The 24,541-nt window shown below is 33.4% G+C and overlaps 2 protein-coding genes and 1 long non-coding RNA gene across 5 annotated transcripts; all 3 read left to right on the top strand.

Annotated features, from left to right (window-relative positions):
* The first annotated feature begins 9,276 nt into the window (after window positions 1-9,276).
* On the top strand, window positions 9,277-10,726 carry LOC148608224 (uncharacterized). Its single transcript, XR_015914969.1, has 2 exons — window positions 9,277-9,547; window positions 10,450-10,726. It is a non-coding gene; the product is annotated as an uncharacterized LOC148608224 (long non-coding RNA).
* Window positions 10,727-13,640: 2,914 nt separating this feature from the next.
* On the top strand, window positions 13,641-16,289 carry LOC148608223 (uncharacterized). The gene is made up of 4 exons (XM_088544057.1): window positions 13,641-13,666; window positions 14,046-14,135; window positions 14,756-15,034; window positions 15,330-16,289. Exons 3-4 carry the CDS (start codon window positions 14,800-14,802, stop codon window positions 15,566-15,568), a joined length of 474 nt encoding a protein of 157 aa, XP_088400183.1. The 5' UTR covers window positions 13,641-13,666; window positions 14,046-14,135; window positions 14,756-14,799; the 3' UTR covers window positions 15,569-16,289.
* A 795-nt stretch (window positions 16,290-17,084) lies between these two features.
* On the top strand, window positions 17,085-23,493 carry LOC148608222 (uncharacterized). 3 transcript variants are annotated; one of them, XM_088544053.1, is made up of 7 exons: window positions 17,085-17,360; window positions 18,281-18,543; window positions 19,087-19,152; window positions 20,048-20,134; window positions 20,848-20,982; window positions 21,647-21,714; window positions 22,569-23,493. In XM_088544053.1, the coding sequence occupies exons 1-7, from the start codon at window positions 17,276-17,278 to the stop codon at window positions 23,131-23,133; spliced, it is 1,269 nt and encodes a 422-aa protein (XP_088400179.1). In that variant the 5' UTR covers window positions 17,085-17,275; the 3' UTR covers window positions 23,134-23,493. The 3 variants fall into 3 exon arrangements, with proteins under 3 accessions (XP_088400179.1, XP_088400180.1, XP_088400181.1); XM_088544055.1 differs by having other exon boundaries at window positions 17,318-17,360; window positions 18,281-18,373; XM_088544054.1 differs by lacking the exon at window positions 18,281-18,543 and having other exon boundaries at window positions 17,218-17,360.
* The last annotated feature ends 1,048 nt before the right edge of the window (window positions 23,494-24,541 follow it).

Below are 24,541 nucleotides of genomic sequence, written 5' to 3'. Positions count from 1 at the left end.
ACCATATTATACTGTCCCTGATTTTACCAGAGGTATGATAGGAAAAAGTATGTAATCTTATATCTTTTTTTTATTTTTCAGTCACGACTGTTAGTAAAATTTTAAAAACGTAGACAAATTTGAAGGGCTATCATTTTTCTAATTTAGGAAAAAAAGACTTGATTTAATAGACCTATATAAAAAATATTGTTGAAAAAAAACTTATGAACTTGACGTATGTACCTATTTTACGTTTTTCCCAATATATTATACACCGTCAGTTGTTAATATTGTGACAAATGAAATTGTGTTATTTTTTTTTCTAAATTATATGAAGAAGTTGCAGGGCGGATACAGAGCCTGTGCACATACGCCTAAATTACTAAAAAAGAAGTGCACCTAAACCAAATTATTTACAGAGCTGCACCTAAACCAAATTATTTACAGAGCCTGTGCACATACGCCTAAATTACTAAAAAAGAAGTGCACCTAAACCAAATTATTTCTAAGAATTGGGAATTTTTAGTGATTTATCTTTTATAGCAACCATGAGAGGAAAGTTATCTTAAAAAGTGAACTTGAAGATGACCATGAGAATAGAACGGATAGGAATGTAATTCAGTAAGTTTTTTCATATGTTCTTTTCTAAAGGGGGAAGGTCACTTCCCATATGCTTCATGATAGGGATAAGCCGCTGGAAAATGTCACTTTTTTCATGCTTCTTAATATCTGATAAGGTTGTGAAAATCAGATGGAATTATATGATAAGGCCAGAAATGTTAAATGAACCGAAAAATTATATTGATAAGTACTTGTTTCTCTGCAGTCAAACACATTTCTTTCATTTCTTAGTTTAAACATATTTATTTGCTACAATGTCAATAACGGGATTGGACATAACTTATCGAGATCCTCTCTCGAAAACTTTCTATGCTGGATGCCGATTATTTTCAATTGAAAGTCAAAATATATGATATCTTTATTTTTCTTGAATAAAAAGTACATCTATTTAGAAAGAAAACATGCACAAGGATCAAGGAAAGTTATAAAATCGCTCCAATTATTTTTTTTTCAAATGCAATGTTGTTTTGTTTTTTTTGAAGCGGGTTTACAAGGTGTATATCTGTCTATCAGTTGGGGAGGATGGATCTTGGTCAGTGCTGCATGATCGACATTTTTCAAAGATTTTATGAGAATTCATACCAAATGTTCTACATATACAGTATGTATACAAAATATAATTTTTAATACTCGGCATTAACTGAAAAAAAATTGTTTTCTTTGTCCTTCCATAAATAATTACCTTTTTTCAGAGAATTGGATTGTACAAGAGTAATAATTACGCTGGCAAAGAGAAGAATTGAAAGGCTAGATTCAAAAATAGAGGAATCAAAAAAGGCGAAGAAGAAAGATACTTTGTTGACACATTAGAAAAATAGGCTGGACGATTTAGCCAAAAACTAAAACAAATAATATTAATAAATACAAAATGTTCACATTTCTTTTCATTTGGCCCTATTTTCCATTTTTAGTGAATTGACTATTTCAATATTTAGACCTTGATATCGACAAACAGCTACTGGCGATGTAAAATAGCGTCAAAATGGGTGTTAACTTTAAATTTTGCGATTTCAGCATTTTTTATCATTTTGTTCATGCTTCGAGGGAAATGCAACAGCTGAAAAATATGATTTTAATCCTATTCAATATTGTTCGTACGTAATATAAATATTAAAATGGGAGGACATTCACAATTACGAATTGACGTGATATGATAATGACGTTATCATTCGTATTTTGTGACTAATAAATGACGTCATATATTTATGACGCAATGTATGAAATAGCGTCATCATTTTGTGATGTAATGTATTTTGTGACGTCATCATTTTGTGATATACTGTACTTTGTGACGTCATCATGGGAGTCAAGGACCCCCCCTCCCCCGCCCTTAGTAGTGCAGTAATGTCCAATGATCTCAATCGCTCAAGTGCACACTGAATGTTTTCCAAATGTTAATTCCAAATGTTATTATAAATAAATCGATATCTTTAATCCAAACGGCATCACATGCATTTGAAAAGTTCCAAACGGAGTGACAGATGCCGATTTTCTTTGCTTTCATTGGGAGTGGAACTTCAAAGAAGCCTTCGGTAAGATCGATACTACTTAGGAATTTAGAATGTCCAACTTTTTCGAAAATTTCATCGATGCGAGGAGTTGGATGACTGTCAAATATTGTAAACTCATTGATCTGTAATCGATACATATTCTCAAACTTCCATCACGTTTTCTCACATGAACAAGAGGTGCATCGTAGTGTAGGGACCTGTAGAAGGACTTATAATTCCTTCTTTCAACATTTTATCTATAGCTTCTTTGATTTTTTCTGCTATAACTTGGACGTTATTATGTGTGTGTGTCGTGCTGCATATACTTTATGGTTTATCTGTCTTCATGAGCTTATGTCTTTGTAAGTTATTTACTGTTTCAACTGCATGTAATTTGTTTATGTCGGTTAAAAGCTCATTCGAGCTTATGTTGTCTTTGATTTTGTAATGTGCCGACTCTAAATAAAGCTTATTTATTTATTTATTTATTTATTTATTTATATTTATTCATCACGCAAATTGTACGGTATTCTCTACGGTTTGCACATAAACGGACTATCAGTATTTGTTTGGATTGTGTAATCGATCAATGTTGTATTGAAAGACTCCTATTAGTACGTCTGTAAATTCATTGCATAGTTTTATTGCTTGTATAATCTACGTTTATATATATTTGTTTCATTTGGTTCACTTACGAAAAGCACAGATCTGTGATAAAATCTCAACCGATTTATATGGTATGTAACCATATAAATGTCTTATACCTACCCTAATTAATCTTTCTTATGACACAAAATGGATCGTTCCATTGCGCCTTCATCTTTGAAGTGACAGACGGGAAAAAGATCAGTACTTGATCTTTAACATTAAGTTTTAACTAAATATTGCTAATTTGTTCTTTTACAACAGGTGGATTTACCATTGTTTGCCGTTCGTTACCTTTTCTTTTGACAGTTCGCAGACAAGTGTCACATGTTAAGCAGTAACTTTGTCGGTCTTCAAACATTCCTGGCCAGAAATTAAAATGATGCAATGATTCTTATCTTGATTTTACAGACCCCTTTGTGACCTGCTAGGGGTGTGCATGCCATAACTTCTCATTGCCATTTCCCGAAATTCAACTGGCAATACCACATGACAACCAGACTTTGTTCCAACATGATTACTCCACTTTCTTCGCAAAATGTCGTTGTCCCAGCAGAAGTCCTCTTTATGGTTTCTGCGACTTCAGCACAAGCTAAAGCTTTAGTCCTAGCATTTTCCAGTGACTCGTCAGCTTGTTGCAACCTAACTAAATGTTCAGTGTGAAATGGTGTGTCAACCTCTTTTTAGCTTCTCTACCTCAAAGGGACATGTGAGCTATTGCCATCACTTGGCGTCCGTTGTCTTTAACACATTGTTAAAAACTCTTCTCCTCTGACGCTACTTGACCAATTGGAACCAAACATGATACAAATATTTCTATGGGATTTCTGCATAAAACTATTGTGGGGGTTGTTGATACGTCGAAAAATATGGCTGCTGTTACTATAAATTAAACATGCGGCCAGGCAGACATCTCCAAAACTGTTAGATTAATCTGCTCAAAAACTGTTAGGTCAACCTAAATTCTGCACCAAAACTTATAGGTCAGCCTTATTTCTGATATGATGAAATGTTCAGGATGATAAGATCTTTTTGTGGTCAAATTTCCATGTAAATCGGTTTAGCCATGGAGTTGTTGCCCTTCTCCAACATCCTTTTGCTATTTTTAATGTTATTGCTTAAAATAAACGTTCTTCTTAGAAACTATTGGACAGAATAAAGAAAACTTGGTATGATTGTTCCTTAGCCATGAGCATTAGTAGTTTTTATCCATGAAAAAAACATAGTCGCTTTTGGAAAAATAGAATGTTGCATATCGAACAAGTGAGCGATTCAGGCCCTTTACAGCCTCTAATTCATCTTTACAATCACTATAGTCAACATCAAGGCCACCATTTCCAAGTTTTCGACCCTATTTTCCTCTTCTCTAACCGTCATTTGATGTGACCTTGTCACAACATGCACGTTACTATGACTTTATATGTCCGTTCCAATTAAACATTTTCTGGCAAGGTTTGTGATTATGCAATTCTCTTGTGGTCCTTGTCAGATGGAGTCTTCATATTCCCCACTGCCATCTAAGCTGTAAAAGATTGACCAATCGCTGTTTACAAAGTTTCTACCCTCTATAATATAACTTCCGTCAACTAAATCTTCTTTTATTAGAGTAACGTCTGCCCCGATATCTTTTACAAACAGCAATTCCTTCCCAGCAATGGTGGCCGGTACTGATATTAATCTTGTACCCATCATCGGTCTGACTAGATACATGTACGAAGCCACTAAAGTTCTCTTTCAGCTGCTTGTTTGTACAGTTGCAAACCTTGTGGCCTAGTTTACTACATTTTGTACAGGCATGACAACGGACAGTACTTTTCCGTTGTTTACCATATTCTTTCGGTTTTGGAAAAGTATGTGTGGGGCTTATCGGATCACTTCCTTGCTTTGGAGGAATATCATTTTCTGCCGCGACAAAATGGCTGGTTTCCTGTTACCTTGCTTTTTTTCTGTTTAACGGGTAATGCTCGAAGAAAGAATACTTCTTTGAAGCAATCAAAATTGCTTTTCTAGAATGTACGAACCTAGAAGCATTAATCTATTTTTGCCCAATATTCGTTTCGATTGGTCCTTTTTTTACTGCTGTACGATATTTCTTGCTTCACCAGTAAACAGTGTTCTTAACAGTAGGATTTTCATTGTTTCTGTCGTAGTCGCTTGTGAGGATACTGTTTCAGTACCAGATAAGTAAGACAGAATGTCTTCCTTTGATTTGTGACTGTATGTTTGTAATTTGATCTTGAATGGCATTGTGGTTTTACTTTTGCTATTTCAAATTCAAGTTGTTTTATCCGTAATTCATGTTCTTGGTTAAGACATTGTCGCTCAAGTTCTAGTTTTGCATTTTCAAGTTGATACTCAGTATCATAAACTAGTGCTTTTACATGTATATTTATTATCGAAATACTTAGGAAGATCATTAATTAAATTAATCAACAAATCTGTCTTAATGTAGCACCCTGTCGTACACCCATGGCAGAGATGAATGATCTTGTTATAAGTAACTCTTTACCATTCGATAAGAATGTCCACTAATACCATTTTTTGATAATTTCAAAAAGAGTGTTTCATGTAACACTTTTCGAAGATCAACAAAGCATGATTTTTTTTTATTTCATCCCCTTTGTATATTTTTTTAAAATTTGTTCTCAGTATAAACATATAACTAGATGGTCTAGACTTGTTTTTTTTTTAAACAGAGTTGTGTATGACTGATTATATAATTATTCAATGCAGTATTAATAAGTTTTGCTGCACTATTCAAAATTGTTATATCTTAGGCTACATAGTTATTGGTAACAGAACTATTTCCACTCTTCTTATATACAGGTGATATATATCAATATTCCTTCCACATTGAAGGATGTGAACCATTCGTGAGTACCTTATCAAACAATTAATATAGGCAGTGCAAAATAGAAGAATCACAAAACTTCAACATTTCATTTAAAAGTAATATAACCCAGTGGCTTTTTTATGCTTTCAATATTTCTGACTTAGTAATTACTAGTAAGTAATCAAGGTTAGTAGTTGAAAAGGTACTGCTGTTGATATTTAACAGAATGTTCTGTATTTTGTTCATTAAATTTTTCAGGAACCTTGTTTAAAAATTCAAAAGGCCTTGCTCATGCATTGAATTCTATAGCAAAATTCTGATGATTTTTTTTTCAGTTCATTCAAAAGCCTCCAGTATGAACCCGGGTCTTTTCCGCAAAAACCATTTAGCCGTTCTATCAAACATTTTATGAATTTCCGGTATTCTAAATTACACATTTTGCTATACATACAGTGATAAAAATTCCCCCTAATATATGGATCATAATGATATTTCCTCTTTCGATAGATTTAGTTATGAGTACTTCTTGTATACAACTAATATTTTGATTATGATCTTCCTACATATTTGATTTTAATACTGCTGAGAGGTTAGTCCTTGAAACACGTGTACGGCATATCGAAATTTACAATAGACCCATGTATATAAAACTGGTATTTTTGTACTTCTAAAGATACATGTATGCGCATTTTTTTTTCAAAGAAAGTGAATGCAACTTTTTCATCTAGATGTCTAAAATTATCCTTTTTCTTCTTCTTAAGTGACATTTTTGCTGCTGATAAAATTGTTTCAGTTAAAATGACCATTTCACTATTTAGATCTCTTACTTCCAATGAATATAATCTGTTTTTAGAGCATTTACAAATTGAAAATGATGACACATTTTTCCATTCAAATTAATCTGGAAAATTTTTTAAATTAAATCACGTTTGACAATATTTGCATTCGCTAATACTTGCAATAAAACGGCAAAATGGGAATAAGTTCAGCAAAAAACGAAACTCCAATTATTTTCAATGCAAACCCATTGTATAAGTTAGCTAGGCTCCTTATGAATATGTTTATAAGATATAGAAGTTTTAAGTATTACTCTTTAAGTTTAAAAAAAACTTTTGAAACATAATTGATAAATGATTTTGTTGGCAATTTCCATTGCTTATGTAGACAAAATGTGAAAATGTGCTACATTTTTACCTAATACATGTACCATACCTCTGTTTAATGAGCTGTGACAAAAAAAATCAGAAATGCCAAATAAAAAAATCTTGTATATTTTGCAGTGCAAAACCTAATATACATGTATTTCAAATTATATTTAACTGAAAATATATTATTTAATCGGATGGCCATCTGTGTTCATTCCATGACAAATATTACCAGATAATACAATCATGTATTATGGTGGAAAAGAGACAAGAAAAGGGGTGATAGCTCGTAATACAGTGATAGCAAATCAACAAAAAAGTAAAATAGCCCGACCTAGACCACTTACGGCAATACCACCATCAAACAGACGTTCAAAGTCAATGAGCAGATCGGGCCGAAATATACATATATCTCTTGGCTTAGTGAAAGTTCCGGATGGGTTTGTTCGCTTAATATATCGTCACTGAGGCTTAGTACGAGCTCTAGTGCCAACCGATCGGCAAAAATGACTTTGATAGTAACGAATTGGACACTGATTATAATAAAAAAAAATCAGTCATACATTGTAAGTGGGTGATGCCAAACAGGTCGTTCATTGCACTGAAACAGCTTTATACAGAGAAACCACACCTTACTGCAGAGAGACTCAGGTATATGTAACAGAGAGAAAACAGTCAGAAGGAAAAGTTGGAAATATTCACATGTAGAATAAATGTTTTTAACGGGACTTCTATGTATCTTTAATTCAAAATTGCAATTGCATAAAGGACTAGTCAAAATTAATCAAGGCATAAGAAGACCGGTGTAAATTGGCATAGGATACGTACTTTTCCTAAAGAACAATTTCCATGGGACCTGAAGGTCTTTCATTAAGTTGTGCATGGGACATTGCCACAAACTCAATGTAATAACAAATAAGCCCTTATACTTAGCATATTCCTCTAATAAATATAATTACATATTATCAGTTGTAGCGTGTTTTTCAAAAATAGATTGACTTATATGTTTGAAGCTCAAAAAGTGCTTCAATTGTGGAAAACTAATTCAATTTTGAGGGTAACTGCAAAATTTTACATAAATTTGTTGAAAAATAGATGATTTATGGCAAATTTTGGTGTATGTCTCAACTTAACTTTTTGTAGATAGGGTATAGAAGTGTCCTCTAATTAATTTATTTGATTGATTGTTCTCACTTTGTTCATTTCCTTGATATAGCATGTTCCTGAAGAAGAAACCACCAGCTAGTCATATTTTCATCTGTTTAAAGACAGAAATATGTAAGTCCTTCAGTAGAGTAGAGTAAAATATTAAATGAGGTCATACAAACCAAGCCAAAATTAGGGTTGTTAAACTAAGTGCAAGTTTTTGCCCCTTCTAAAAAATAGTCAACAGATATTTTGAAATGCATGTTTTGATGCTTATGTGGTACCTATGCATAGAACTTATGTTTCTTTTTCATATCAGGTCAGGTTTTTTTTGCTTTTAGGCTCTTTAGTGTATGATGTGCTCCAAAACAATTAACTGTTTTTTCGAAAACTCAGTAGGAGTTTATTAATAAGTCAAAGTGGCACATTTATTCATTGAATATGCATAAGAATGGGAAATCATGGTTTCTTTTACACTTTACATATATTGTTCTCTCATAGCAATACACAGGAGTCTTACAAGAGGTAGAGACAACTGACAAAAACTGTAATTTCACCAAATGCCCTTAGCTGCAGATTAAAACCAGCTTCTGAAAGCAATTATTTTTGGACTATACCATTTTTTTCTTTGAAGTTGTTCATCTTGTTAAAGTTTGAACTCCACCATCTTTTATTCCGTTATATCTTTGTAGAAATTGAACAAAATTCAGGCAAAAATGAGCAATGATATGGTAGAATTCGCATTGATCGTCTCTAAATATATAGTCGCCCGTGCAGGTCCGGGTGTTAAAAGAATAGGCATGCAGCAGCGCTAAGCTAAATAGGGCTCAGAAACCTAGCCAGGGGCTAGGCGCTCTGCCCACAGAGCAACTGAGATGTGTGCCCCAGGTGGTGGAATGGGGTACCCTGGTATGTTACATGCTGGGATTGTCAGGCTATAATACGAAAACCCTGACCGCAAACCATAATGGTGCACCGTGTTGGGAAAGATGTCACGTTCCTCGCACGATAAAGAACCCTGCTGTGGAATTCGATAGGAGTAGGAACCTTTGCGCTCCGCCATAGGAGGCTCACCCATCCCCCCTTTTCTAGTGGCAATCAAAATTTATCGACCCAATTAAGCTTGGACGTTAAACCCCAACAACCAACCAAACAAACTAAATATATAGTCATATACTACTGTACTCAAAATACATCAATTACATTTGTCTGTTAAGTCTATATTTAAAAAAAATATTCTGGATTCCCGATCGAATATTTATGTTAACATTGTACAAATATTATTTGAAGAATATACTTTATTTCTCTGCCAAGTAATCCAATTACTCATTTGTGGTCGCAATAATGACGAATAAGAAAATAAGGTGAACGTATAAGAACTTCACATACTTCAGGCAGGGAATCATTGTGAAGATGATTAATCAGTAGTTATGTGTTTCATTGTTACCTGAAATAGCAGTGATTGCAATGCACTCCAAACAGCTGTCTGTTCTATTTCATTTCTCAGGTAAACACATACCTCTGATGGGGTAGTTAGTTAATTTATTGTGTATTGGTCATAAGGATCTGTGGAACTTTTACATGAGCTGGTAATTACTTTCAAAGTCTGGTGATATTAGAAGCTGTTGTGTAACACTGTGAAACGATGATTCCTTGTACAAATATAACGGACCTTACACTTAAAGATGGTGAGAATTATTTTTTGATTGAGGGTGAAGAATTTGATAGATTTCTATTGTTTAAAATTCTACAACTTGTGTTATATAGTATAAAAGTAAGCTTCAGGCTAACGATCGACTTCAGGATATTTTATGAGATCCTTTCTAAAGATCAACTCCAAACTTCGGCGAACGTTGCTATATTTGCATTCCTTGTAAGTGATCTGATTCATATATGCCATCATGCTTTCTTTGCTTGTGTTGTGTTAATCAAGGAAAAATTGTGGATATATATGACTCTGGGTGAAATGGAAGCTTTTCTGAATGCTTTTTTCGGAATATTTAACTTCCTCTGCCTAACCGTGATGACTCTAGAAAAAGTTCTATATACGAAATTTCCATTTAAACATTTGAGTTTTTTCAGCGTAAAAAAGACTATTTTCTACATTTGCTTATGTACCATACCAACTGGATTATACTGTATTGGAATTCACGTAGAATATCATGTACATTATATATCAAACACATTGTCAATGTTCTACTGCTTTCACACCGGAAGTATAGCTATTAGACATATATTCTGGGTCATCCCAGTGCTTTTTATCATAATCATAGTACTTAGTCATGCAAGTATCTTAGTCAATCTATGTTACAATCGCTGTCACGTTCCACAACATCCTGGATTTACCCTTGATTTAATGGATGGTGACTTTATTGGCAGGTTCGTCAAGGCCGTTCTTAGTGTTGTGTTATTGACAACAAGCGTCTTTGTAGATTTAATGTTACGTGTACTATTCCAGTACATCAGAACACCAGTTCACATTAATAGATCTATCTGGGTTCTATGTGTTATGTTACGTATGCTGAACCCTTTGATAATACTGGGAGGTAATGGTCCTTTAAGAAACTACGTATATAATACATCATTTCAGCGTTCTCCCTCCTGGCTAGCCGAGAAAAAATTCCAAATAGACAAGAAAATCATAAGTAAATATCCAATTCCCGAAGGGCTTATCCGGAAAAAGGTACGGCCTGAATCTATTACGGGAGATGAATGTAGTTTCGGCAAGGGAAACAGCAATGAAAAATCGACAATAAAAACGATAAGTAGTAACGCTTTTAAGAACATGTTATGCATTTCAAAGGAAACACCAGTGTGAATGATACATAGTTTAACACGACAGTAATAAATGTATTGAGGAACTATTATTTCATGTATTATGATAGCATTGATCTAAATTGTCACAAACTGGTTGTGTAACTAGCTGAGGATGCTTACCCTACCGGTGTATCTGGTCCATGCTCCCAGTTTTTAGTGGAGTCCGAGTTGCTCATTTACTTCTGTGTCTTCGTGTGAATTTAGTTACTTTATGTTCTTTGTTGTGTTTATCTGTTTTACATGTCTGGTCTTTGTCCCTGATTTACATACCTTTGATTTCCGCTAAAATCTTATTTCCCTTGGTTACTCTTTCTAAATCAATAAAACAGATCATTAACATCAGTATAAATCGCAGTGATGCAATGTAAACAAATGTATACACAGGTACAATAAGAAACCCTCAATGGGAAGCTCCCCCTCTACGATGACCGACGTACCTGTTTATTCATAATTTTCTTAACTTGTAAAAAATGTAGCTCTAGACGAAGTGCTTGCAAAATCCACCGTTTACCCCAGTCATTATATTTGGTTGAGGAGTGGGTTTTTCGGAAGGAAGGGGTCCATGCATCTTAGCATGTAATACACACTAGTTTTATACGTATTTCTCCTTGAAAGTGGCATCAATGAATTCAATGGAATTTTGTCTTTTTACTTACGACGAGACTGACAAGCCAAAGATTTCCCTACTAAAACAAAAAAACCAAAAACCAAAGAAACAAGTCAAAAATTAAAAATATACACACTTTGACATTTTATACATTTGTTTCTTTGAAAACTTTCCAATTAATTCTACATATAGTGACTTAGTAGGCGTTTTTCGTCTTTTTTGTTTGTTTGTTTGTTTGTCACATAATATGTAAAGTGGAAATTCTAGAGTATTGGCAACCCGCCATGTTAAAAATCAGTGGTGAAATTGTTTGGCAGTGAGGTGTTCCTAATAAAAATGTAATACATGTACCTTAAGGCACCGTGTCAATTTGATAAAATTGACGATTTTGTACATTTTTTTATCTTTCTTCGTCGAGGCACATTAGTGCCAACTTGAAATTAAAGGTTGAACGGTATGTTCGTTCGGAAAAAGGGATGACGCTTATCGATTGACTTGACTGATAAAAAAAAACTTTTAACAGATTGTTAATATGTAATAATAAATACAAATATATCCAATACTTAATTCTGAAAAAAAAAGAAAAACTCCATAAAAGAGCTGCATCCTGTATGGCTGTAAACTGACAACACAAAATACAATAATGAAATCGACCTAGACCTGAAATGTATTTTTCATAGCAATATATCAAAATGTGAAAATAGCTAGCCGTTGAGCTTGATTTTTAAATATCGTTCAGAAACCAAAAGTGTGACGAACAAACAAACGGACATAGGATATCATATTTGTATCAAAAACCAACTCAAACCTATAACAAGGTCAATATGAAATTACATATTTATTAACATACATGTATTGTGTACAATATTTCAAAAAATTTGGATAGGCATATGCTGCTAACGCAGAAATTACCTGGTGGTATATGTAAAGTTTATGAGGTACTCGGGTGCATGACTGTTCATACAATTTAAAATTTAAATTTAAATTTGAAGCATACATATACATCATACGTTTTACCTCCGTTTGAATACCAACGGCGAAAGCAGGTGTAGAAACCGTTCAAATATGTTCGTCACGATTCTTCAAAATCATTGAACCATCATCATTCAAACTTTGTACATAGTTCGTACACATACTGAAGATATGTACCTATCATTACGGGGAAAAATACTGGCAATTCATTAATGGTGACGCAGGTCCAGACATGGTATCATTCTTGGAAAGGAAACAAGTCGTCATGTAAATAGTAGTTATTATAATGTCGTTAAACATAAATACCAACCAAGCGATCATTGAATGCGCTAGAGAGGTGTATACTTGTAGTTTACATACACAATGTAGACTGTAACACGACAAAGTTCTAGTTATACATGTATTTTAAAACTAGCACATGATGCCGCAAAAAAATGTTACTTGAATTACTGGAACTGAAACTTATTCTGTACACACAAAGACCTCTACACTGAAAATATTAGAATATTCTATGCCAAAAAAATCGATCAGAAATTGGAAGTAGAAAACTACGTTATGATCATATTGTATTTATGAACTTAGGCGTCAGCAGTAAAGATATTTCATATGCAATAGTTTTTACAAAATCAAATAAGTTTTTACCTTGCAATAATATTGCAAATTTTACCAAAATACCTATCCAATCAATATTGCAAATTCGCTATTGTGTTCTCGTGTTTCAAGGAATAAAATCTCATCAGTAGCATTATAACTAATAGTTAGGACAGTCAAGATCCAATAATAAAATATAAATTGTTTTGGGAGTTTAAGGAATTTTCTTGTACTTTTTGTACTGATTTCAGGTGTGTTTAATTGTGTGATATTTTCCTTCAGTTGTCAGATTTAAAATAAGGGGGGGGGGGTTGTGATCACACCAAACTACTTTAGCCTGCTGCATTTTTGCGCCTGTCCCAAGTCAGGAATTTCTGGCCTCTGTCTTGTTTTGTTTTCACTTTCAGTTTTCTTTGGGAGTCTGTAAGGACAACTATTTCGTTGAACTTGTGTATAATGTTGTTTCGGGGTCCAGCTGCAGCCTGCACTCTGGTGGGAGGGTTTCCTCGTCGTTCATTAAACAATGGATGGCCAAATATAATACTGCAGAACATACATTATTATAACATTGTTTCCATTTGGAATAAATATGCGTTGACAATCCTAACGTCAAAGTCTGAGTAGAATAGTACAGCAGACGTCTCCTTCCTTAATTTTTCAGATTTTATTTTGAACTTGGAAGTAATGACATGAACAACTTGGTCACCTAACAATGTTCTAACAAAGTAGTCATTGATTCTTGGGGGCTTGACCACCTAATTCCTGAATTGATATGGACTTGAGTTCCAAATTAGCGGACGATGTCAACAATCATTAGGACGTAGGTCGTAATCTGCTAAGTTTATCATTTGTTTGGTTTAAGTAATCCGAACTGACTAAATATAAACAAATGCTGAAATTGATCAACATAATTTTGTTTATAAATTCAGCCGTAGAAGATAATTCAATTGGAATAATTGTATTGTAAAGCACACCGCATAAGGAATAACGTCTTAGGCTTTAAAATACTACAAGAGTTTAATTTATATGTGAATTACTAATTGTTAAAATTTACAATAACAAAATAATGGTTCGGACATCACTCTTTTTACTATTAGTATCATCACACATACTTGTTACTTATTCACTTTGTACCGACTCCCCGTCAGAATGGATACCCGACCCTAAAGACTGTAAAGTCTTCTACCTGTGTTCTGAAGGTGAAAGGTTGAAGTATGTATGCCAGGCTGGAACGGTGGCTAATATACAGTACAGACTATGTGTAAAGGCTGGAACATCTATTGACAGTTGTGAGTATAAATTTTTGGTGAAGTTATTAATGTTTTATCCAATGGTGCATGATGTTCATCTTATAGCGTTATGGAGATTAAACATTTAAAAGCCAAAATAAGATTTATTAAATTTGAATTTTGAACTGGAATTATAACGAACTTACATCTTTAACTAAAGCAAAGGAAAATAAAATAAGTCTAAAATGATCTTTTTTTTAATTCCTAAATTTTACTATGATATATTATGTGTTGACATTTGTATAAATAGTTACAAACAAGCATAATATAAAGACGTTGATACCCAGTAAATTTACAACTTGACGCAGTTTATTCAAAATAAATAACAGTGCAACCAGGTGTGTATTCAAATGGGACGGGACCTTACGTATGACCCCTCGTAATATTGAGAAAAAAGACATGCGTGAAATGTTGATTTTTCTAATACTCTACTCCCATAGTTTTCTTTCCTCGCTTTGCTCGACTTTTAATTCTATTTACGACCTTTTTTAACCTGAAATTCTGGATCCGCTCCAGACCTGACCCGATATGTACATTTGTATTAGATTTGGTACAAATAGATGAACTGTATAGATATAGTAACACATGTATGCCTTTTTATGTTTCCATTATATTTCTAGGTTCACATAAGCAAAATATTACAAAGGGTATTGTAAATCAATTGATGCCGACCACACAACCTACTACCGTCCAAACACCAACAACACCCATAATACACTGCCGGAAGCCAGGACTGTATCCAGTTTCTAGTAATTGCGCTAGACACATCTTGTGTTCACCAATGCTCACAGCATCTTCCCTTGAATGCCCTTACCCTAAGCTCTTTAATACTGAGACACTAAAGTGTGAGATGCCAGGTGTTGTCAAGTGTGGAACAAGATACGAACCACTAGATCCATGTGAGTAGTTATTTTTTTTATTTACTTTCTCATGACAAAACATAAAACTCTGCGTTTACAAAGGAAGAAAGCTGCCATCTTAATTCGTATTCTCATAAAATCAGTTCTGCAATTAAGTAATTCAATTGTTTTCTCAATTAAGACAAGCCATTTCAGTAATATCTGGCTTGGTAATTGCAGCAATTAACCGTATCATTCTCCAACCTTATCCTCTCTCACAGACTGGTTTATTACCTCATCTTTTTACATGTTAATCAGCCTGGTATACATGCATTGTGTTATTTCGTCACTACAGGTGAATACTCGGAGAATCACTGCTCAAAATCACACTGTATACCTTGTAACATCCGTTATCCATCATGCCGAGGACTTCCGGATGGCCTAAACCCATGGTCGGGAAGGGAAGGGTCACCTTATTTTGCCATCTGTCGATCACAGAGAGTAGTATTCCAAGGAAAGTGTTCTTATGAAGAAAATTCCGCCGAGCAGGTTTTCGACTCTAAGCTCAAAGTCTGTGTAAAAGCACAATATTAAGTAATATTCAGTGTAAAAATCAGGCAATATTTGGCACATCATTTTCCCAATTTCGTCTTTAATGCCTCAAATACATTCAATACATCTAGATAACAATCGAAAAAAGTACTTTAATTAATTCTGAAGCATCTATGAAATAGATAGTTTGTTGACTGCTTATATTGGGAAAAAGTGATGGAAATGTTCCCGCCATTTATCTATTATAGTGCATTTCAACAAAATTTAGCCAATCAAAAAATATCTTAAAAATACAAACTTTACAAACACTTTGATGATTATTTCTGGAGGTTATGAGGTATGAATACTTGGACAATGATATAAAATCTCTGGTTTTTTTCTTCATGTGCCACACCCTATGCACATTTTGCCTGATTCGTAGACTGAGAAGTACTTAAGTATCTTACCTTAATATGGGAATGATATAATTATGTTATTGCCTTGCTACCATTTTTTTTTATTTTGTGTAGTTTTACATCTACATTTTCATTATCTATGGATGAATTTTGCTGTATCATGTGCTTAATACTTAGTTCATTTCTGTCAAATCACTACTGAATGAATTATATCCATTAAAGTTGTTAGACTATAATACAATACCAATAATATAGATTCGCATAATATGTTATGAATAACTAGCAATCATTTTTACCCATATACTTTACAGTTGCCAAGGTATATGTTAGAGTAAGTAGTGGATTGGATTGTGTAATTTTGACAAATTGCTTTTGTCCAAAAAATGTACATTAACCTACCAAAATAATAATAATAATAATAATAAATACCTATCCATGTTCAGCCAACTTATTGGAACATGTTTTTTTCTTTTAAGAATATCAGTACTAAATTCTAGTTTTTATGTGTGTGTGGTATGGATCTTTTACACGTACAAACAAAACAGAACTAAAAGAAAGGAACGAAAAGAAAAAAACGAAAAAAAACAACAAAACAAAACAAAAGCATAAAAACAATCAATCGAACAAACAAATGGAAGGATTATTTTGAACGAGACAAATTAAAATTGAGAGTGATCCATTGATTTACAATGAGTCAATAGTTTGTAAAGATCAAAACATAGTCTAAGGCTTGATTTAGCAACAGATTAAGGGCATGAAACAAATTAAAATGTTCCTTGTTAAGAGATACTTTCATGTAGCAAAAATGGAAACTTGTTTGCAAAAAGTAAACATCTGCATGTATACAACGATAATGCATATGGTGAATATGTCAAAGCAACAGCAACACTACCGGAATGAAAAATGTCATCCATTGTTTAGTGAACGACGCGGAAATCCTCCCACCAGAGTGCAGGCTGCACCTGGGCCCCGAAACAACATTATACACTAGTTCAACGAAATAGTTGTCATTACAGACTCCAACAGAAAACTGAAAGTGAAAACAAAACAAGACAGAGGCCAGAAATTCCTGACTTGGGACAGGCACAAAAAATGCGGCAGGGTTAAGGTACTTTGGTGTGATCACCCCCCCCTATTTTAAATCTGACCGCTGTAGGAAGATATCACACAATTAAACACACCTAAAATCAGTACAAAAAGCACAAGAAATTAATTAAACTCCCAAAACAATTAGACATTATGCTATAAAAAAGATATAAAAAACGAATAAAATGTTAATTGTGGGTGGATATGTAATCTGGAAATCAGGCTCGTTCGAGTGGAAAAAAAATGTTGATATAAAGGTGACAACAGGATGTGTTCACTTACGGTAAGATGTTTCATCACATCCGGGGTATTATGTTGTTTGTGGGATTGGAAATGGCTACAGAATGATGATGGTAAGATAAAAGTTTAATATGATACTCTATCCTTTACATATTCATATTTTTCAAGTCATTATATTATTATGATAACTTAATCTTAATTCTATGAATCGTTTAATAACAGAAGGAGAGTACCTTATTATTAGTGTGTATTGTGTACAAGTGATAGCAAAACCATAGGCGGAAACAACGGGAGTCCCGCGATGCCCGAACCCTATTATGAATACAGTTTTCTTTTTTATTATAATTTTTATGTTTAAATCTTTAAAAAATATTACACCGACAACAATTGCACATGATAATCAAATTAATCAAGCGATTTGTTATTTCTTTATTTAGGATTATATTATGAACGCAAAATGCTTTTACTATTTTCTTGAGGACAAATTTTTATTAAATCTCTGAACCCGCTACTGCAAAATGGCGAGTAATGTAAAGTTAGCATTAAAAAGGGGTGGAAAATACACCATTAGTTTGTGAAGTTTAGAAAATTTGGATGTCGGGGAATTCAAGCCCATTCCGTAAGTCCGAATCCACTTCAGCAAAAGACTGTTAGCGCAGAGAAGTGGAAAGGACTAACAATATTTTGTTTAAAAATTAAACAACCGTATAATCTTACTTAAATGTGGAATTCCTATTTCGTATTCTTTAGTCAGCAAAATTTAAAGATATCTTAACACTTATTTTAACTACCCTGCCATTCCACGAGTAGTTAAAAATGAGATATTTACATGCAAAACTCAGGGTTTATTCACTATAAATTCCAGTGTACACCATTAAAACAATTAATCCGCATTAATGATAATCTGACAGTTCGTTAGTCCTATGGTGTAGTTTTCGTTTGTTGTGACATTAAAACAACCTCCATATTGTTACATTTTGTACTGCAGATTTCCTAAGACGCTTAAGAGCCCCAAGAATGCTTTACATTTCAGAACTCACCATCTATTGTATATATGTTAATGAAAAAATGGCGTCTAGCGAAAATGTCGTGGTGTTAAACGGAAAACAAGTCGTTATAGTAGCAGGTAACACACATGTTCAACCCCATCGTATCCCAGTGCTCAGGGTGCTTGGGGGGATTCATTGTGCTATTGGCTTGACATGTGTAATATCAAACAGTATTAGTCTGTCGAATCACATGTCTACACTAGGAGTTACTGGACTTGATGCTGGCAGCCTTACATTGTCCTTTTGGGTAAATATTTAAAATATAGTATATTTTGATTTGAATAGTTTGCCAACTGACCTAATTTTGTTACAATATGCCACAGGTTTAATCATGCTACATGTACATGTACAATGTAAGTTTCTCTAGTACACACAACATACTGAACGCATACCTTTTCACCAGAGTTCAATATATACTGAATATTACGTCAAAATCTGTATCACATACCGTGTCAACACTAGACTCCTTAATAGGCTATATCACACAAGGGCCACCATTTTAACTTTTTGTCTACCTGTACTTGTGCAAAGATGCATATAAGCCGTCTGAAAAAAAGTATATTAAAGCTGGATTCTTTTTTTGTCAAATCTATATTATCAATTTTATATTAGCTTTCCGTTCTATTCTTTATTTTGCATATTTTTGCTTGACGGATAAGAAATCACAGTTGTTGAAAAAAAAAGAACCTTGCTACGATATGTACATGTACAATACAAGTACAAATGTACCCGTATTGTAGGTTTAAAATTATATCACTACGTTACATTACATGTTTATCTTATATTACAGTTTATTCTGACGGGCATATTTCCTCTTTTCATGTCCGAGTCCCGCAGATCTGTTTGGAAAGGATTGGTAAGGAAGTCACCATGTATTGTGACATAATTATTGGCATTTTATCTTCATATTGTACCGTTTTTATCTTGCATGGAAGATTCTTTGAATTGTACTTTTATCGGTACGGCGATGAATCTTCTTTATTGATACCAGATACACGCCAGGTTTGATAAGAAAAACGAAAATGAAATGACCGAGAATCCTACGAAAAGAAAAGGGAATATGATTTAATTAGAAACCAAAATAACACACACACACTGACAGAATCCCACGCAACCGGTGACATAACAAAATTAACTCTCCAGGCAATGGTTAAAAGGAATAGTTACAGCAGATTGGATAGGAGTTACTCCAATTTCAATACAAATCCAGGTATGTTAATGCTATTCATACTTAAAAAGCAAAAGATCGCATAGGTATTATGTGGTAGTTAAGTAGGACACATTAGTATAATATAGAGCAGATTTCTATCTAGAGAGCTATTTATATTACTCAGTAACCTACATAGATTTACACTGAAATAGGAATCACTCTATTTCAAGCAGATGTAAAAGAAGGACATTTCCATGTACATTGAAACAATTGAAGATATCAAATACTGAAACGTTGGGAACGACCGCAATGATCATGACTTGGTACAGGCATTTCCGAAATATTTGGTTAAATAAGGTTTTACAGTGCGTTACACCTCCCTCTACCTTGACGATTAGTTGGTACCGGTATATCGCAATACAAAAAGGCAGCACAAAACTGCCACCGGGCAAATTGGTATCCTTTAAAAAAGTTCCGGGACAGATCGATATCTTCTCAAAAAGTTTCAAGACCACAACAAAATGAAGCATTGAGGGTTTGTGCCACAAATGTTTGTAAAACCAAAACAAAATTGAAGATTAATTTCTCTGTTCTATTACAGAAAATAGCTTTCATGGTTTTCAGTATTCTTGGAGCGGCATTATTTGTACCTGCCATTATTATAATGGAACTGATAATTTTGATAGCGGTAAGAAATACATTTTAGTTACTAAGTAGTTCATATAATTTAATTTCAAAAGCATCACGCTTTCTGATTTTAGTAAAATTTGTCCATCACCACATAGACGAAATTTTGTAATGTAAATATGTCTTCATCAACTTTTTATTGATTTTCTCGACGAGTTTTGGTACTATGATTAATTTAAGGAATGGCTTTCGTATTTTTCATTCTAATTGAAATAACCTCAAAGCCCGTGGTGCACACTTGAAAATAACCTGCTACACAAATTATTTAGTGTGCACCACGAGATTGAATTATTTCCTCATAGACCAAAAAAAATAAAATAAATAAATAAAATGGTCAAGTTCAGCCTGAGGTCGGTCTTTCAGTGTACTCCTTGATTTATTATATTGACGAAATGTGATACCAAATGCACAGAAACAACCAACAATTGAAATAACTACATTAGAAACAATAAGCGAATTTGAGTGACTCCGACTTCCTATACATCATAAACGAATGATCATGTTCCCGAGTGTCTCCTACTTTTAAACATTGCTAAAGTGAAATGTGGCACTAGAAGAACAAATCACATGTAACTTTGACAAGAGAATACCAATTCATTTCATCTTTTAAATGAAAAAAATATTCACATTAATTTATTTTATGAAGCAAAATCTCATTAATTCTATATCTGTATGTATTGTTAAATGTACTTTTAATATTGATGATAATTTCAGATATCCCTATCGCGAGACTCTGATCCACAAGTAGCCCTACAGGTAGTAATAATGAGTTTTTCTACATTAGAATTCATCATTGCTGTTATATCGGCTTCAGTGTGCTGCTGTTGTTCGTCGTTGGATGATTACAGGGTACTTAATCAATTAAAGATGACCAGCTTTATATTTCCTGATTTTCGATCTCTTACAATAGTTCCACTAATTAATTACGCTAAGCTAAGGTGGTTATGCAATATGTATACGTGCTTTATCAATGAAGATAACAAAAGGGAGCAACCATTTGATTTTTATTAGAGAGGAGCTAGAATTAATTCATGATAGTCTTAATACAAAAAATATGCAGGACGAAAAATTTGATCCAACCCCCATCCTAACCCCCAAAAAAATCAAATGGTTGCTATCTTAAGACATCTCAAAGTATATATTTGTGTCATGATGTCCTTAACTGTTTTCATCCCATAACTAGTTCTTTTTGTTTTGTTTTATGGATATATAGATGCAGTTGTTTGTTATAGACATAAAATAGATTTATATATGAAGCTTAGAAATGCCAAAAAATGCGAGCCGTGTTAATTTATTATCATATTTATCCAAGTCAAAAGCCCCATTTTTAGTTCTCTTGTTACATATCATCGCAAGGCGTTTTTGAACCTTCATTATCTCATTGGCATGAATTTAGCCTATATATATTTTTCATCAAGACGTTTACACGTTAAGAACGACTAAACTCCATTGTTTTTTTGTGATCATTTAACCAACTACATATGAGCAAGCTACCTTATGATATTACCTCTAGATTAAACGGTCGGAAACAGAAGCTCCACCTGTACAAGAATCACAGGTTAACAATGACCACGTAACTAGGTAAATATACGTTGTTTTTTTCTATTCCAAGACATTATCTATTTATGACAATGTGGAATAAAATGACAGTGATCAAATCAAAAGCATAAAAAAACAACAAAAAAAAACAAAAAGAAAAAGAAACAAAGAAACAAATAAAGAAAAAAAACAACAAACAAACAAAAAACAAACAAACAAAAAGAAAAAAACAAAGAAACAAATAAAGAAAAAACAACAAAAAACCAAACCAAAAAAACATTCAATCTCAATTTTTTTTTACGTTGTAGATTCTTTCTGAATATTATATATTAATGTTCTGCGTAAAGTGTGAAGTCGTTTTAAATACATGGATTTACAAAAAGTGAGTCATAAAATCAACTCGACTAAAACCAGATATTAGGAAATCTGTCCTGGTTATAGGCTCAAAGGAGATAAAATTCTGATCTTTCAGATAATCTGTAAGGAAATCGCCTTTCGAATCTTTCTTCAAGTGTCATAGTTCTAGATTGGGTTCTTCTGACAGCTCTAGTACAGATAGCTCAAAACTGATTTATTATAACAATACCTGCATTATACAGCAACATTTCTCGTAAAGCTGCATTTCTACAATATATGACTGAGTTAGAAACGTTCTAGAGCTTTAATTCCCTACAAGAGGTGAACTAAAAGCTGTTTCTAGATCTTTCGTAGAACTGTTCTAATCTGTCTTATTACTGTCATTTTTCTGACAGTTCTGGAATAGCTTTATAAGAAGCCAGCAATTATTATCTCAATTAATAACTTAAGTACAAATATGCAAGAGTAATATTTCATTTCTGAAAAAAAAAAGAAATAGCAAAAACAAGGTACAGGCAACAGTATTTTCTTTTTTTCAGAGATGATCCGACTGATCAAATCACTGCTTTAAGCTACGAAGAACCAATTAATCACTCGGATGTCTACGATGAAATAGAAGACAGATATTATGAATCTCTTGGTGAAAAAGAAAGTCGAGAACAATATGATCAATTAAAACAGACGAACGGACACGAAACGGATAAATATCTTTCTCTAGGTCCACAATCTCCAAACAATAGTTATGACCAATTACAAAACGATTTACAGATTAAAACACATGGGAGGAATAAATACCTATCATTGGCATCGCATTCGATGAGTAATTACTCAAACAACGAGTCACAAAAACCTAATCATGAAGCTTACAGAGAGTTGCCCGATAAGACCAACTATCACAATGATTGGAATAGTAGCCATGATAGACCTCTATCTCAAACTATTCCAAAAGAACCATTCACGGTAGAACAGCAAAATAAAAATAAGTATGACAAATTCGGTCGTCATTCAAAAACTGAACAGAAACAACATCAAGACAAAAACACAGTAACACAAAGATATAGTTATTTGGATGCTTCTAGTGGAGTTAAAAACGGTGATAGTTAATACTATTGATTCTTCATGTGCCATATTGTAAAATTGTGTACAATTCAAATGATTAACTTTTCTGAAACGTTATTGTACAATTATCATTTCAATGAGAAAATGGATAGTTTCGAAGTTATCAGGATATTATTTTAACATGAACAGATAAAGTAAAAATTATACAAAAATCAAAACTTTCACTGTTAAACGTGTATGTATGAATGTATGTACATAATAGAAGATACTCATAAATGTCAGAAAAAGCGTTAAATTTTGACACTTCATAAAGTTGGTTGTTTGTAAGTATGTTGAAATTATTTATTTTTTATGTGGATATCTTAAAGGTGTCTATCTATGTATTAAAAAAACTTGCAGATGAAATGGTTGTAGTGTGCTAATTACGGATGTAGTCGAAGTATAATATTACCAAGATAGAAAAATTAGCTTATGTCTATGACAATGCAATACTAACGTGTAATTTAACTTAAAAGAACTAATTGAAATAGTTCCGCAAATGACATGACTTTATCATATTTTCTGCCCCCACCTACCAAATAAGACCTGCACCTTCAACTTGTCATTTTTCGTGTAAGATCTTTGAATCAACGGCAAAATAAATTGGCGATTTATAGCTCATATATTCATAATTTGTATAGATATTAACCGAATATTCATAATTTGTAAAGATATTAACCGAATATTCATAATTTGTAAAGATATTAACCGAATGCGATGGAGTAGACACACATGTATTTGCGTAATAACTATGTTAGCTGTGTTCTCAAATTGATACGATATTTGTTGATACATGTGTATTACCTCAATCCTTGTTTTATATGCCTGGTTGTTTGTTGGTTCAGTATCATTTGTCCACTTTAAAAATTAGTTCCAGCTATTGAATATACATGATTGAAGAAAGATAGATACCACACAATACGATGGAAGAATGATGGGTATTTTGTTTTCACCTCGAAAGAAGAGATACTTCGACAAATGGGCTGCTTGAACATGCAGACCCTTTACCAAACTCAGAAATTCGCTAAACTAGTAAGAAAAATCAAGCAGTACAAAATCAAGTTCATTGGAGTTCGTAAAATAAAATGACCTGAAACTGAGTTAAGGGTACTAGTATCAAGACATTAGACACTCTATTCACTGAGACCAGATGACCCTCACAACAAAGTTCGTACATTTTGTTTGTACTTGGGCGGAAACCTGTCAGTGAGGGGACACTAGCAGCATGGTACCCCTTCTCCTTCGCTAAGCGTACTACCGTTGGTTGTAATGCCGCGGGAGAGGAAAGGGCCTAATTTTACGACGGTTTGTAAAACATTGTTGGTGACACATCTTATCATGATACCCTGCGATGATGGGGTATTTTTATGTCAAAGTTGGAAGGAACATGTACATGTACGATTATTTAACAAGA

This window comes from Perna viridis, chromosome 9 (assembly GCF_037379345.1).
Source record: "Perna viridis isolate PV_CMFRI_1.1 ecotype Kerala chromosome 9, ASM3737934v1, whole genome shotgun sequence".
Taxonomy (NCBI): Eukaryota; Metazoa; Mollusca; class Bivalvia; order Mytilida; family Mytilidae; genus Perna; species Perna viridis.
The sequence above is the reverse complement of the archived record's forward strand: the minus strand, read 5'-3'. Positions and strand labels throughout refer to the sequence as shown.